The sequence below is a fragment of the Panthera onca genome, chromosome A3, assembly GCF_046562875.1.
Source record: "Panthera onca isolate mPanOnc1 chromosome A3, mPanOnc1 haplotype 2, whole genome shotgun sequence".
Lineage (NCBI taxonomy): Eukaryota > Metazoa > Chordata > Mammalia > Carnivora > Felidae > Panthera > Panthera onca.
In genome coordinates, this window is record NC_138341.1 from 114,915,983 (window position 1) to 114,927,674 (window position 11,692).

The 11,692-nt window shown below is 51.1% G+C and overlaps 1 protein-coding gene across 4 annotated transcripts in view; it reads left to right on the top strand.

The window, feature by feature from the left end:
• Positions 1-7,358, top strand: part of CBFA2T2 (CBFA2/RUNX1 partner transcriptional co-repressor 2) — a 140,939-nt gene extending 133,581 nt beyond the window's left edge. For all 4 annotated transcript variants that reach the window (XM_060615766.3, XM_060615753.3, XM_060615761.3 and 1 more), the window contains one exon: positions 2,474-7,358. In XM_060615766.3, coding sequence (XP_060471749.1) covers positions 2,474-2,773 — 300 coding nt within the window. In that variant the 3' untranslated portion in view covers positions 2,774-7,358. The remainder of the gene's footprint in view (positions 1-2,473) is intronic.
• The last annotated feature ends 4,334 nt before the right edge of the window (positions 7,359-11,692 follow it).

An 11,692-nucleotide genomic window follows, 5' to 3' on the forward strand; every position in this document is an offset into this window, starting at 1 on the left:
TAAATTAATGCTAATTGCTTTTCCACTTTCCACCATTTCAGCTTACAGAAGGTTTCAGAGGAAGGCTCCACTTCCAGATAGCAGGGGAACCCGAAATAATGGCATAGACTGATCTTTGCCTAACAAAGGAAATTCTGCAGTCCCCTTTCTGACTGACTTGGCCAGTAACTCACAAGGTTTATAATCTCTCCCCACTCGCTACAAAGGACTGTTTGCCACATGTGTCCCTCCAGCATTGAGGAGTGCCGACCTGAAGGGCAACTACATGTACAATAATACAGATTTGCCTTATATCTTGGCAAAAAGCCTCATGATTGTCAGGGGGGAGAAGCCACAGGAAAAGGGAACCTACAGTATCCTTTTTACTCTAGCTGCTCTGGCACTAACCACCTTGTTCTTGCATTCTCTGATCCTGCCTCTGTGGGGGCCAGTTGCCTTGTTTTATTGTATCCCATAAATTCAGAAATAATCTATTTTAAATATATAAGGGCAGCCAAGATGATAAACTAGTGGTTTAATACTCTTTCCCCATTTCAGGAGCACCTGGGTGGCTCAGTTGGTTAAGTGATTTCGGCTCAGGTCATGATCTCACCGTTCATGAGTTTGAATCCCGCATCGGGCTCTGTGCTGACAGCTCAGCTGGAGCCTGCTTTGAATTGTGTCTCTCACTCAAAAATAAACACTAATTTTTTTTTTTTTTTTTTTTTTTTTTTTTTTAAATATTCTTTCCCGGTTTGAGATGCTCTTGCAGGCTTGGACAGAACTAGTAGAGGCTCTCCCATTCGGCTGGGGCCGACTCATTGGCCTGTGTTTCCACAGCAGCCCCACGTGGGCAATAACCGATTTCTTCCCCACAAGTGATAATGTTCTGCCACGGCATCACTTGGGGCCAGCCTACCAGGCTCAAAAGGATGAAATTCTCCGGAACTGTAGTTTGCTTGAGGTTCTGTAACTGTAACCTGGGAAAGCCATCGGTCACCTATCCTGGTCCTCTGTTGTTGGTGCTGGGCAAGTTTGGGCCGTCCCGAGTATATTTCCTGACAAGCCAGTTGTGTTTGAAGGGAGTCTGCAATCCTTTGTAAGCTCTTCAGAACTAAACTTGTACATTGAGTCTGGCTGAGCCAGGAGGTCCAGGTTCCAGGCTTGACACAGACACGTGATCACTTCATAGCCTTAGGCACGTCCCTGCCTGCTGGCTCTCGGTGTCCCATCTGCACAGTGCAAAAGGTGGGCTAGGTAGCACCACGCACGTGTCTGTTGTTTAATACTTGAGCAAGTGTCAGGTTTCACTGGGGATAGTGTCTTTCTTCCCTGAGGAGACTACAGAGTGGTCAGGCCCGGCCTCCGGCCTCTGCCATTCTGGAGAACCTGTGGAGGGGGAGGGGGGTGCCGGCCAGCTGGTGCTCAAGTCCTTTGTGACACCTGACAAAGCCTTGCCTGCTCGTGGTAGTTTCATCTGGCCAGTGCCAGAGGATTTTTCTCTTGTAGGTGGGTCCTGAAGGCGTCAGGGGCAGGCTCACTGGTGGGGTCCTCATGGGAGCCTAAGGGAAGAGAGAGTTCCAAGGGGCAGGTGCCAGGAGTCGCACTGGTGTCAGCTTTCTTCATGACGCTGCTTTGCCTTAGCTGACTGGGGAAAGCCCAACGCTGTCTGTTCAAGAACTGTTCGGCGCCTTTCACGACTGCTCTTTATAGCGCTAACCAGGTCTCAGCGTGGCTCATCCCTTCTGGCGGAATTAGTGCTCTCTTGGTTGGTGTTCTCCCTTCCTCACCCCTACCCCCATGCATCTCTGCTAAGCCCCAGCAATACCTGCCCCTTCTCTGGCAAGTGGAAGGAGTGGCAAGGAACCTTCTGGGCCGCTGAGTTCTGAGGAGTTGTAGGACTCCCCTAAACGAGCCAGAAGCAGTCCCGTGACTCCCAGCCCCCCCCTGACACGACAGATCCCTGACGGAGAACAGGCACAGAGGAAGTAGCACAACTACCCACTCTTACACGCCCATCCTGGTCCCCTGACAGGGGACTTTTCTTGAAAGGATCAGGTGTTGGTGGTGGAAACACCCAAGGTCATTCCTCTGTTGGGAGGAGCGAGAGAAGAAACATTACCTAAACACACGTCTGCATGCGTGGTATCGGGGACCCCAGGACAGAGTTTGGTTTGGTCGCTGAGGATTAAATGGGACTCAAAACAATGAGTAGGTACCTTTGGTGGGCGGTGTGAGACCTCCCACCTGCCCTCCCCTGGCACCCTTCGTCTTGCTGTCCCTCCGGCCTGTGGTAGGTGGTTTTCCTCACAGATGAAGGAGATTCAGAGAGGAGTGTGTGTTTCCCACGCACGAGCACACCGCAGTAGAGGCGGGACAAGCATAGGTACACATAGCTCCAAATGCCGCGCTCTCCCCATGTAGCACAGGTGACAAGTGATGATAAGCCTGCCCCGCGAGATCCAAGCAACTAACCCGTGCCCGTGTCTTGCAGAACTGCTGGAACTGTGGCCGCAAGGCCAGCGAGACCTGCAGCGGCTGCAACATCGCACGATACTGCGGCTCTTTCTGCCAGCACAAGGACTGGGAGCGGCACCACCGCCTCTGTGGCCAGAACCTGCACGGCCAAAGTCCCCACAGCCAGAGCCGGCCACTGCTTCCTGGAGGGAGGGGCTCCTCGGCCAGGTCCACCGACTGCAGCGTGCCGAGCCCGGCTCTGGACAAGACCTCGGCCACCACCTCACGCTCCTCAACACCTGCCTCTGTGACAGCCATCGACACCAACGGACTCTGAGCCCCAGACTCACTTCCCTCTGATGACCTCACAGCATGGCAAACCATGGCACAGGGGGCCCGGCTGTTTGAACCAGTGCAGTTAGCTGTTGGGTCATCAGCACGGAGTGAAGTGGAGGCAGGGGCAGGAAGAGTGCAAGGCCAGCCAACACTGCTCCACAGCCCCTCCGGACACTGGCCCCAGTTTCCTGTCTGTGTCCTTGGGGGAGCTAGTATGCCACTCTCTCTGCACACAGGCAGCTAGCCAGAGCCGCTCCTCCTTCCTTGGCTTCCAGGTTTGTTCCCGTTCCAGCTGAAACTGGCGTGGCCGTCCCCTTCTCAGTCTAGACCACCAGCTCCCCTCCCTGCCTCTCCAGGCAGCAGACCCGTCAGAGGTGCCCCACCGGGCTGGAGGGGGCTCGCCCCACACACTGCCGCCTACTCCACCGTCCTCCTACGGCAGAGGCCTGGAAGCTGACAGCAGGCCGTGGAGGAGATTCCCTCCGACGGGGGTGGCCCCTCTTGCCCTGGAACAGCTCCTTTAGCCCCATTTCCACCCTCAGCAGATGCCACTGACTAGCCCCCGCCCCCGGACATGGGCAGGCAGAAGCAGCACTCAGGACCCTCTCTTCGACCCTGCTGTTCAGACTTGTTAAGAGTATCAGAAATCACAGGAAATAAGTCACCATTTCACTAAAAGCACCCGTAATAATGAAAAACAAATAAAACTTCCTCCAAGCATCACAGATCATTTTGGACAAGATTTTCCAACCTGGCTTGCTACTTTAGTTTGGGACCCATTTTTTTCTCTCTTACCTGATTTTGCTTATGCAGAAATAGTTTCCAGCGCATGGATTGGTCTGAGGGAGAAAGACTCAACTGTGGATAGTCTGTTCTCTCTGAGCATGTTGGCCAAACTAGTATCGTCAAACCATTGAATGGATTATCTATTGGAAATGCAGAACCTTTTGTCACCGCTTGGCTGTTTGCACAGTCGTCTTGTTCTGTGTCCCTTTTATCTCAGACCGCGCACGTCCAGATCACTGTGTGGATCTTCTCGTGGTCTCTCTTTGGCCCCTGTTAAGCTATGGTTGTCCCATAGGATGTGATGTGTTGTGGCTAGGACCTGCCTCAGCAGTCAAGGCCTGCTCACATCTCAGCAGCCTTCCTGGACCTGAAAGAATTCTTCAAACCTCATCCATAGTACATATGATGTCAGTTTATTATCAGACATTCAGTCTCGGTTTCCTTTATGGTATCTATTTGATACCTTCCCTCTCTGAGCTAAGAAAAGTTCTGTGAAATGTGACAACCATTTTGAGAGAGGCTCACCAATTTTCCTTGCCATCATCAGGAAGTTTTCTAGATTCTTACCTGGCTCTCCAAAGGTGACATCACCTATACCTCTTTTAAAATATCAGGAACTGCCACACACATTCTTCCCTGCCATTTGTGTTTTGTTGGGAGCACAAGGACCCTGACTCTCCCACTCTCCCCCTCCAAGCCTCCAGCACCCTCTTGCCCCAAGGAATCTGTTGGGGTGAGTTGGTTGGGCCTGCTCCTGGCCCGTGAAAGCCCAGCTTTAGATGGCTACCTTCTGTGCGCTGACCAGAGGGAAATAAAAGCTCTGTCTCATCAAGGAAAAGGGATTAGCATAGTAGCATTGTCCTCACATACAGGGGTGTCTTACTGCGAGAACTTCTAAGTCCCTAATTTACCTAAAGATTCTGTATCTTGCAAAGGAACTCAGTACCAGGCACCTTTAAAATACCTGGATTTCCAGTGCATAAAGTAAAGTAAGATATTCCCAGAGAATGAATAACAGAATAATGTTATCCATTAAACTGGAATTCCTTAAACTGCAGCTGTTGGTGGGGGATCAGGACCAACAGGAATGAAATTAGTACTCCGGGAAGGACTTGCCTACATTTACTTGAGACATGGGGTATCCCATGAGGAAGTCATAGAGCCTGTGAATCAGAGCAAGAGAGTATCCCGTGGTACCCGTTGGGTCTGTCCCCAGGTCCCTGCCTTTTCATTGACAAGATGTACACCTGGACAGGTTCTTTAAATCTTCAGTTGGCCACAGGATCAGCCAGGGTAGCCCAGGTTTTTCCTGGTTGGAATGAAGAGCCAAAAGCAGGGCCCACCGTCCATTTCTGTAGCTATGGTTTTAGTTTAGTGTGCCCGTCCTAGGTGGCTGTTGTGGGCTGTGGTTCTACTGAGAGCTGTGTTGGCAGAGTTACTGTGGTGCTGTTCTAGACCGCTTTGCTCACCCGCTGCCCAGAGGCCAAGCTGAAAACCTGGGTAGTATTCCACACTGTAGTTCAGTTCTCAGACCTTTTGCTGTTCATTTTGGTCACTTTCACATCTAGGTTGGTAGGGCATCTGTCCAAGACTTCCTGTTTAGGTGTAAAGAATCCCTTTCTTCAGCTCCCTCCTCTGAAATTCTGCTGTCTGGTTGGGAGAAGGAGGGGCACTGCCTTGGGGTGGGCAGGGAGGGGGTCGAAGGGGCAAGGGTGACTGAGTCCAGCTTCCCTACTTGGTCTCCAGTGTCTGCTCACCATCCCAGCCACCAGGTTTGGAGTACAAGTTCAGGCTTCCCGCTTTCATCTAGTTAGGCTTAAAATAACTTGATACAGTCAAGCTACTTAGAGGACCAATCTTCATAGTTAATATTTGGGGAGAGAGAGAAAAGACAGAGGGGATGGGAGTGGTGGTACTGGAGGTGTCGGGGCGGTCCCGGGCTCTTCAATATTATCGTAGAAATGAAAAGCAAATGTGACATGTGCCTGCCCACCCATCAGAGCACATCTGGAGGATGAGGCCAGTGTTCAGCATCGCCCACTGAGGGACACTGAGAAGTGACGGGACTTCACTGTCCTCTGCTTGCGAGAAGTGGTTGCAGGAACCAGGGAAGGCCAGAGTGGCCAAACTGGGAGCCACCTTTAAATGTTCGGAGGGATGATTGAGGGCTGAATCTTCACACCCTCAGTCGCCCTTTGGGTCCCCACCACCTGCACCATGTCTGACTCCGCCCAGTGGTGAAAATGGACTCAAGAAGAAGTTGGCTAATTCCACCTGCTCAGGAGTAGGCAGCCTACCCTAGGAATTGTGAGCGTGAATGGGACTTCCGCTTTGGAGGGTCCCTGCAGCTCCAGGGTGGGCCTCTAGCACATGTGCTCAGGCACAGGCATGTGACCCTGAGGTCACAGAGCGAGTGGATCTTGGACAGTGCTGAGTCATACATGTCTCAGCGAATCGAAGTCTGGAAACCAGACGCATCTACCCAGCACAGATCGGTGTCATGTTGGCTGCAGTGTGGACATCCTTTGCCCATCTGGGCCTGCTAGTCCACCAGGAACTCCTCACTTCTTGGTGTCAACATGAACATCTTCAGCTTCTAGACAGAAAATCTACACTTTACTCTCTATGGCCTTGTTCCAAAGTCAGATTGATCCCCAGGGCTGTCACCTGCTTGAAAGGGTGTAGACCTTATTCTGGATAGTTCCAGAAGCTATCTCAGCAAGTGGAGTTGGAGGTTCAGCAACACTATTGGAATTGTGTGGTAGTGAGTTCTTCAGAACGAAATAATGACCAGGTAGCCATTTGTCCTGGAAACTGTAGAAGGGATTGTGGATTGAATGAATCATTTAGAACACATCTTCGAAGCTTTCTTCAGAACTGGTGTCAGAACCAGGTCAGTAGACCAAGCCAACTTAGGTTCTTTTGTTTTGTTTTGTTTTGTTTTGTTTTGTTTTGTTTTGAAGCTATTTACAGAGAACTGGGTGGTGGCATGTTTGAACCAAATGTAAGAAAAGCCACAGGGACCTGGACTGTTCCAGCATGGGCCAGCCGGCCAGGTGTCCGGGAGGAGTCTTGTCTGGGTTGGGGAGGGGGAGCTGGGCGAGCTATGAATAGGGCCTTTCTGGCTCTCTAAGTGTCTAGTTCTTATGAAACCAAAACATTGACTACCTGCCTCTTTGCCCACATGCATTGACATGCTCATTTCCAAAGATGATGGTGCAGGTGACCTTTTCCATCGTGAGCCAGGAGAAGGTTGGGAGACCTGAGGGTGGACCTTGCATCCCCCTTCCACTCCACAGCCCCAGAAATGGCACTTCCCTGCAGACCCCATCCGGTCGGGCCCACAGCTGCCCAGTGTGCACTCGTCGATGCTTATACCAAATAGGGCATGTGCGGCTGGTGGCTGGCGGAGACAGCCCCGTCCCTGCATTGGAGTTGGCGGAGAGAAGCATAGGTGAATGATTGAAAGTGCTATTTGGCTCAGCGGCCTTTGGTCTACTTTCACGGCTTTCCAAGTTCCTGATGAGGCTACAAAAGCTCCATCCATAAAAGAAAGCCAATAATGTAAATAAAAAAGTATGCCTCCGAGCGTGGATTTTAAAGGGGGATGATGAATGTGAAACCACCCACAGGATGCGGTAGTCTGGTTTTTCTGTGCTTTGTCATTTTACTCTGATAGCGATTTTTGTTACTTAACTCTGTGCATAACTTATTTAATGTACTGTATAAATGAACCAAAACTGTTAAATATGTATTTAGTTTGTTCTACTTAAAGTAGTCAATAAAAAGGCTATATTCCTTTTCTGACTCGGGCTGGAAGGGGACTGGGAGGGCAGGTGGTATATCCACCGGAAGACATCCTTCCCGCAGGCTTCCACAGACGCTCCCCCCTTTTGTGGGGCGGGGGTCTCCAGTGGTTCCGCGGTGGCCTAAAGAGCACCCCAGGGAGTGAAAGCCTGAGGTACTGCTGAGGAGACGGTTCCAGCTGCTACACCTCTGGGCGGCCAGCAGAGGGGCCCGGCCCCGGGGCAGCGACAGCTTACAGACACTCCTGGTTCTTCACTGGGGAGTGAGCTTTTGGTACAGAAAGTGAAAAATAGGGGAGTGGCCTCGGAGCTACTTTTTTCTAACAGCTCTCACGTAGTTCCTTAGAAAGTTTTCACATACCAGGACTTGTGAATATTCATTCCTGTTCTTCTTACACGATGTTAAATCACGTGAGTTCACGGTTTCCTTCATGCTCACTTGCTCAGTGGTTGTTTGATTTAATTGGGGTTATACTTTCATGGACTCTTCTCCTCCTGTCAGGTAATTGGATCGCCTTCAAGGTTTCCCTGTCCAACATACTGAAGTGAACATCTTCCTCTGCCTGCTTTATTTCTTTAGGATAATTTTCCAAAGTGGGAGTTCTAAAACTGACCATTTCTTGCATCCGTGGAGAATACGTTCCGACTGCTTTCCTGAAAGCCCACCAGCTTGTGGTGCCCCCAAGCAGGCCGTTTGTAATACTTTCCACGGCTCTGAGGTGGTCTAACCAGCCGTGACGTGACCCAGATAGGTGCAGGCACACCCGTGCACACCTGTATGTATGGAGTCTTAGGCTGTCAGTCCAGTTTCCTGGCTAGTGACCCAAGGCCTCACTTCCCAGGGCCCTGGCCCCATCCTCCCTCCTGTAGCCCGAATACCCATCTCTGGCCTCTGCCCTAGACCTACTTCGAAGCGGCCTTGCCCGAAGAGACTTGACACCAGCAGCTTCACAGGCCCTCAAAAAGCAAAGGGAGTGATCTTGGGGTAGGGAAAAGGGCCGGGCCGTGGCCATGGCCCCAGAAGACAAGGTGGCGGCCTCGCTGCGTGATCTTTCACGCAGATGGTGCCAACTGCCAGTCTCTTGGCAGCTGCCCAGCGCTGCAATCCGGCACCTAGAACAATAACAGGATCTCAGCCTTGTGACTGCCAGCCTCGCACAAAAGCACATTTGGTAGACAAGTCAGCGATCCACAGCCTGCCTTAGCTCTGAAAAAGAGACCCTCGGGACTCCAGTGATAGTACAGTAAAATAACTATTGGCTATAGAAATAGTCTAAAAAATTGCCGTTATCATTTAAAAAAAAAAAAAAAACAGATGCTGGATAAATTCCAATGAAAGGACTTTTAGCTGCATTGCTGAGGTCACAGATGAGGAAGTCTAGGGAATCCCCAAGAGCCAGGGCAAAAAATTAGAAGAGTACAGCAAACCAAAACCACAGAGGTGGTTGAACACAAAAGAGGAAACCTGTACTGCCTTGGGTCAGGAGAAATTTCAAGAAGGTGGAGTCTGAGAGGTTAATTGCCTCTAGGGGCAGTGTGAGGCTCTGAAGGGCTTTGAGCCTCTACAAAATGCAGAAGCAGATCTGGGGCCAATCTGTCCACCCAGGTCACTCTGGCTTTGACCTCAGTGAAAAGGCAAGCAGGGAAAAATCTGCAAAGGGAACTATGCAGAACTCTCTGCCCGTCTGAAGGATGAGAATCTAAAGACTCCTCATGTCTGCTCTCTCCTGGGGCTGAGGTTCAGATTTTCATACTCCTGAGGCCAAAGCACTCCTGGGCTGAGGAATTAAGATAATTCTAAGCTTGCAGGTATCTCCTGGTGTCTGACAGAAGCAAAAATGAAAATCCTCTAGAGAAAAAAACAATATCAAAAATATAAATCATAATATAGCAACCAATTATAAAGTGTCCAAAAAAATTACTGAACATCCAAGGAAATGAGCCACTATGAGCAAGAGTCAGCAAGAAGAGTAAACAATTGATTTAGACCCCAGGAACTTCAGATAATAGTACCAGATACAGAATGTAACTATGAAATCTCTAGAGATGGTGCTGGAAAAAAGTGAGTACAAACTAAGAGACTAAATAACAGGCAGATGTGAAAATCAAATTCTGGAGAGGACCACTCTGCAGAGTAAATACCCTGCACTACCGGGCAGCATAGTAGATGAATCTGAAAGTGGGTGAAGCATAGACAAGGAGATGGAAAACAGGAAAAAGTTGTTCCTTCCAGAACGTGTCGAGTGGAGAGCCCTTTCAAATTTTACCAAGCGTGGAGTCAAGGAGCCTACTGACTTCTCAGCATGAAAAGGTAAATAATTGGCCTGAGATGATTCGACCTCAGTATGAGCAAATTGCATCAATGTGAACTCCTCTTGCCTGTCAGTGCTGGTTTCTTACTGCTGGGTTTTTAGGGTCCCGAGTTGGGTTTATCCTCTCCTCAGCTGTCCTCCCTCCCAAGAGGGTTGCGGGGAACCCACAACAAACCACCCACCGACCCTTCCCCCATTCCCCAAGAGAGCTTCACTGTCTTGGTGCTGGGCGCCCTCTTGTGGAAAGAGCCTGACTTGCTCCCTCTGTTGCCTCGAGCCCGCAAGCCAGATTCCTCTCCGGTGCGCACCCCAGCAACTTTTCCTTTCTCCTTTGCACCCTTTTCTGCCTTTCCGCCCCATGAGTTCGGCTAACATTATCTGGGTGCCTCCTAGGGAGTTTCAGAAGTGAGTAAATCAACCCCACCACCACCTACCTTCGGATGGCTGGGCCCTGAATAGCCCGCACCAGGTCAACCCTCCACCTTGCGCTGTGCTCCCATGGCTCTTCCTTGCTGCCCCATCTGCCATCCTGCAACCCCAAGCCTTGCCCTCCTTCCTTCCTTCCTTTGTTCTAGCTGCCACTGTCCTCCAGCCATGCGCTGGCTTCCATTGCTAAAGGATGCCTGGGATCTCCCTCAGCCTTGTTCGTGCTTGACAGCAAGCAGCTACTGGTGCCAGGGAGTAAGTCCGGCTATGACTTGGAGCAAAGTGTTTGCTAGCTGAGCTTTCTTCTTTCTCTTTAAATTGGGCATGCTAATGATGCCCACACCATTGAGTTGCTGTGAGGTGAAATGTGATGATACGGGAGTTGTCCCAGCACAGGGCCTGGTGCCCAGGACCCTCGGTAAACAGAGGCTGCTCTCATAGCCTGCTTCTCCCTCTGCCCAGGACCCTCGGTAAACAGAGGCTGCTCTTATAGCCTGCTTCTCCCTCTGCCACTATGTGATTTCCTTGAGAGGATCCATCTTTGCCCCAGTATCCTGCCTGGAGCATGGTGTCTTACATATGTACTTGTTTTGAGAATAACTTGCTGGGGGCGCCTGGCTGCCTCAGTTGGTAGAGCATGCGATTCTTGATCCCGGGGTAGTGAGTCCAAGCCCCATGTTGGGTGTAGAGCTTTGGAAAATGTGTGTGTGTGTGTGTGTGTGTGTGTGTATCCGTGTGTGTCTTCCTGAAGGCCCACTTAATTCTCAGGTTCTTTGTTTTGACGCATCAGAGGCTGTGTTAAGGGGACTTGGTGTGTTTCCCTCTGAGAGCTGGAGAGCAATGACAGCCATTTAGACTGTTGCTGTCTCTCCCACACCTGGCCTGGCACTGGCCCAGTCGCCAGGACAGGTTTGAATGTGTACAGGTGAGTCACTGGCACAGGTGGGAGAGATGAGGAGGCAGGTGCAGGGAGTGGGTGAAAGGGCGGGGATGGCAGCTGGTGGAAGGACCCAGGAGCTTTCCCAGCTTCAGTGTTCTGCCTGCCCTTGACCTGGGTGCTGTCACCAGCTCGGGGCATTTCACCATCCCCAGCACCTGCCACAAAGCAGGTGCCCAACGGCCGCTGAAATGAGATGAAGAGCCACCAAGAGCAGGGCATTGAGGGCAAGGGCTGGAAAGGTGACCCAGACCTGATGGCTTTGACCTGCTACTTAAAGGCTAAGGCGGCGTTTCTGTGGTGGACAGGGGCAGGGGTGTGGGGGAGGCCAAGAGGGAGTGACAGGTCACAAATAGCCCAGCTCAGCTTGTGTGTGTTTTAGGGAGAGGAGGCTCCACAGAGTGGGAGAGGGGGCTGATTGCTAAGGGTCTTGAATGCCAATTCAAGTAACCAAACTTGATCTTGATGCTGAAGCCAGTGTGGTGCCACTGAAGGGTCTTAGCCACAGGGGTGTGGTCCCCACGTCAATGTTTTGAAAGCCCCTTGTCTGTTTTCTTATGGAATGGATTTGGGGTGGGGCGGGGGGGATGCAGATGGGAAGCCCAGTGAAGAGGCTGCCACAGTCTTCTAGGCCAGAGGTGATGGTGGACACG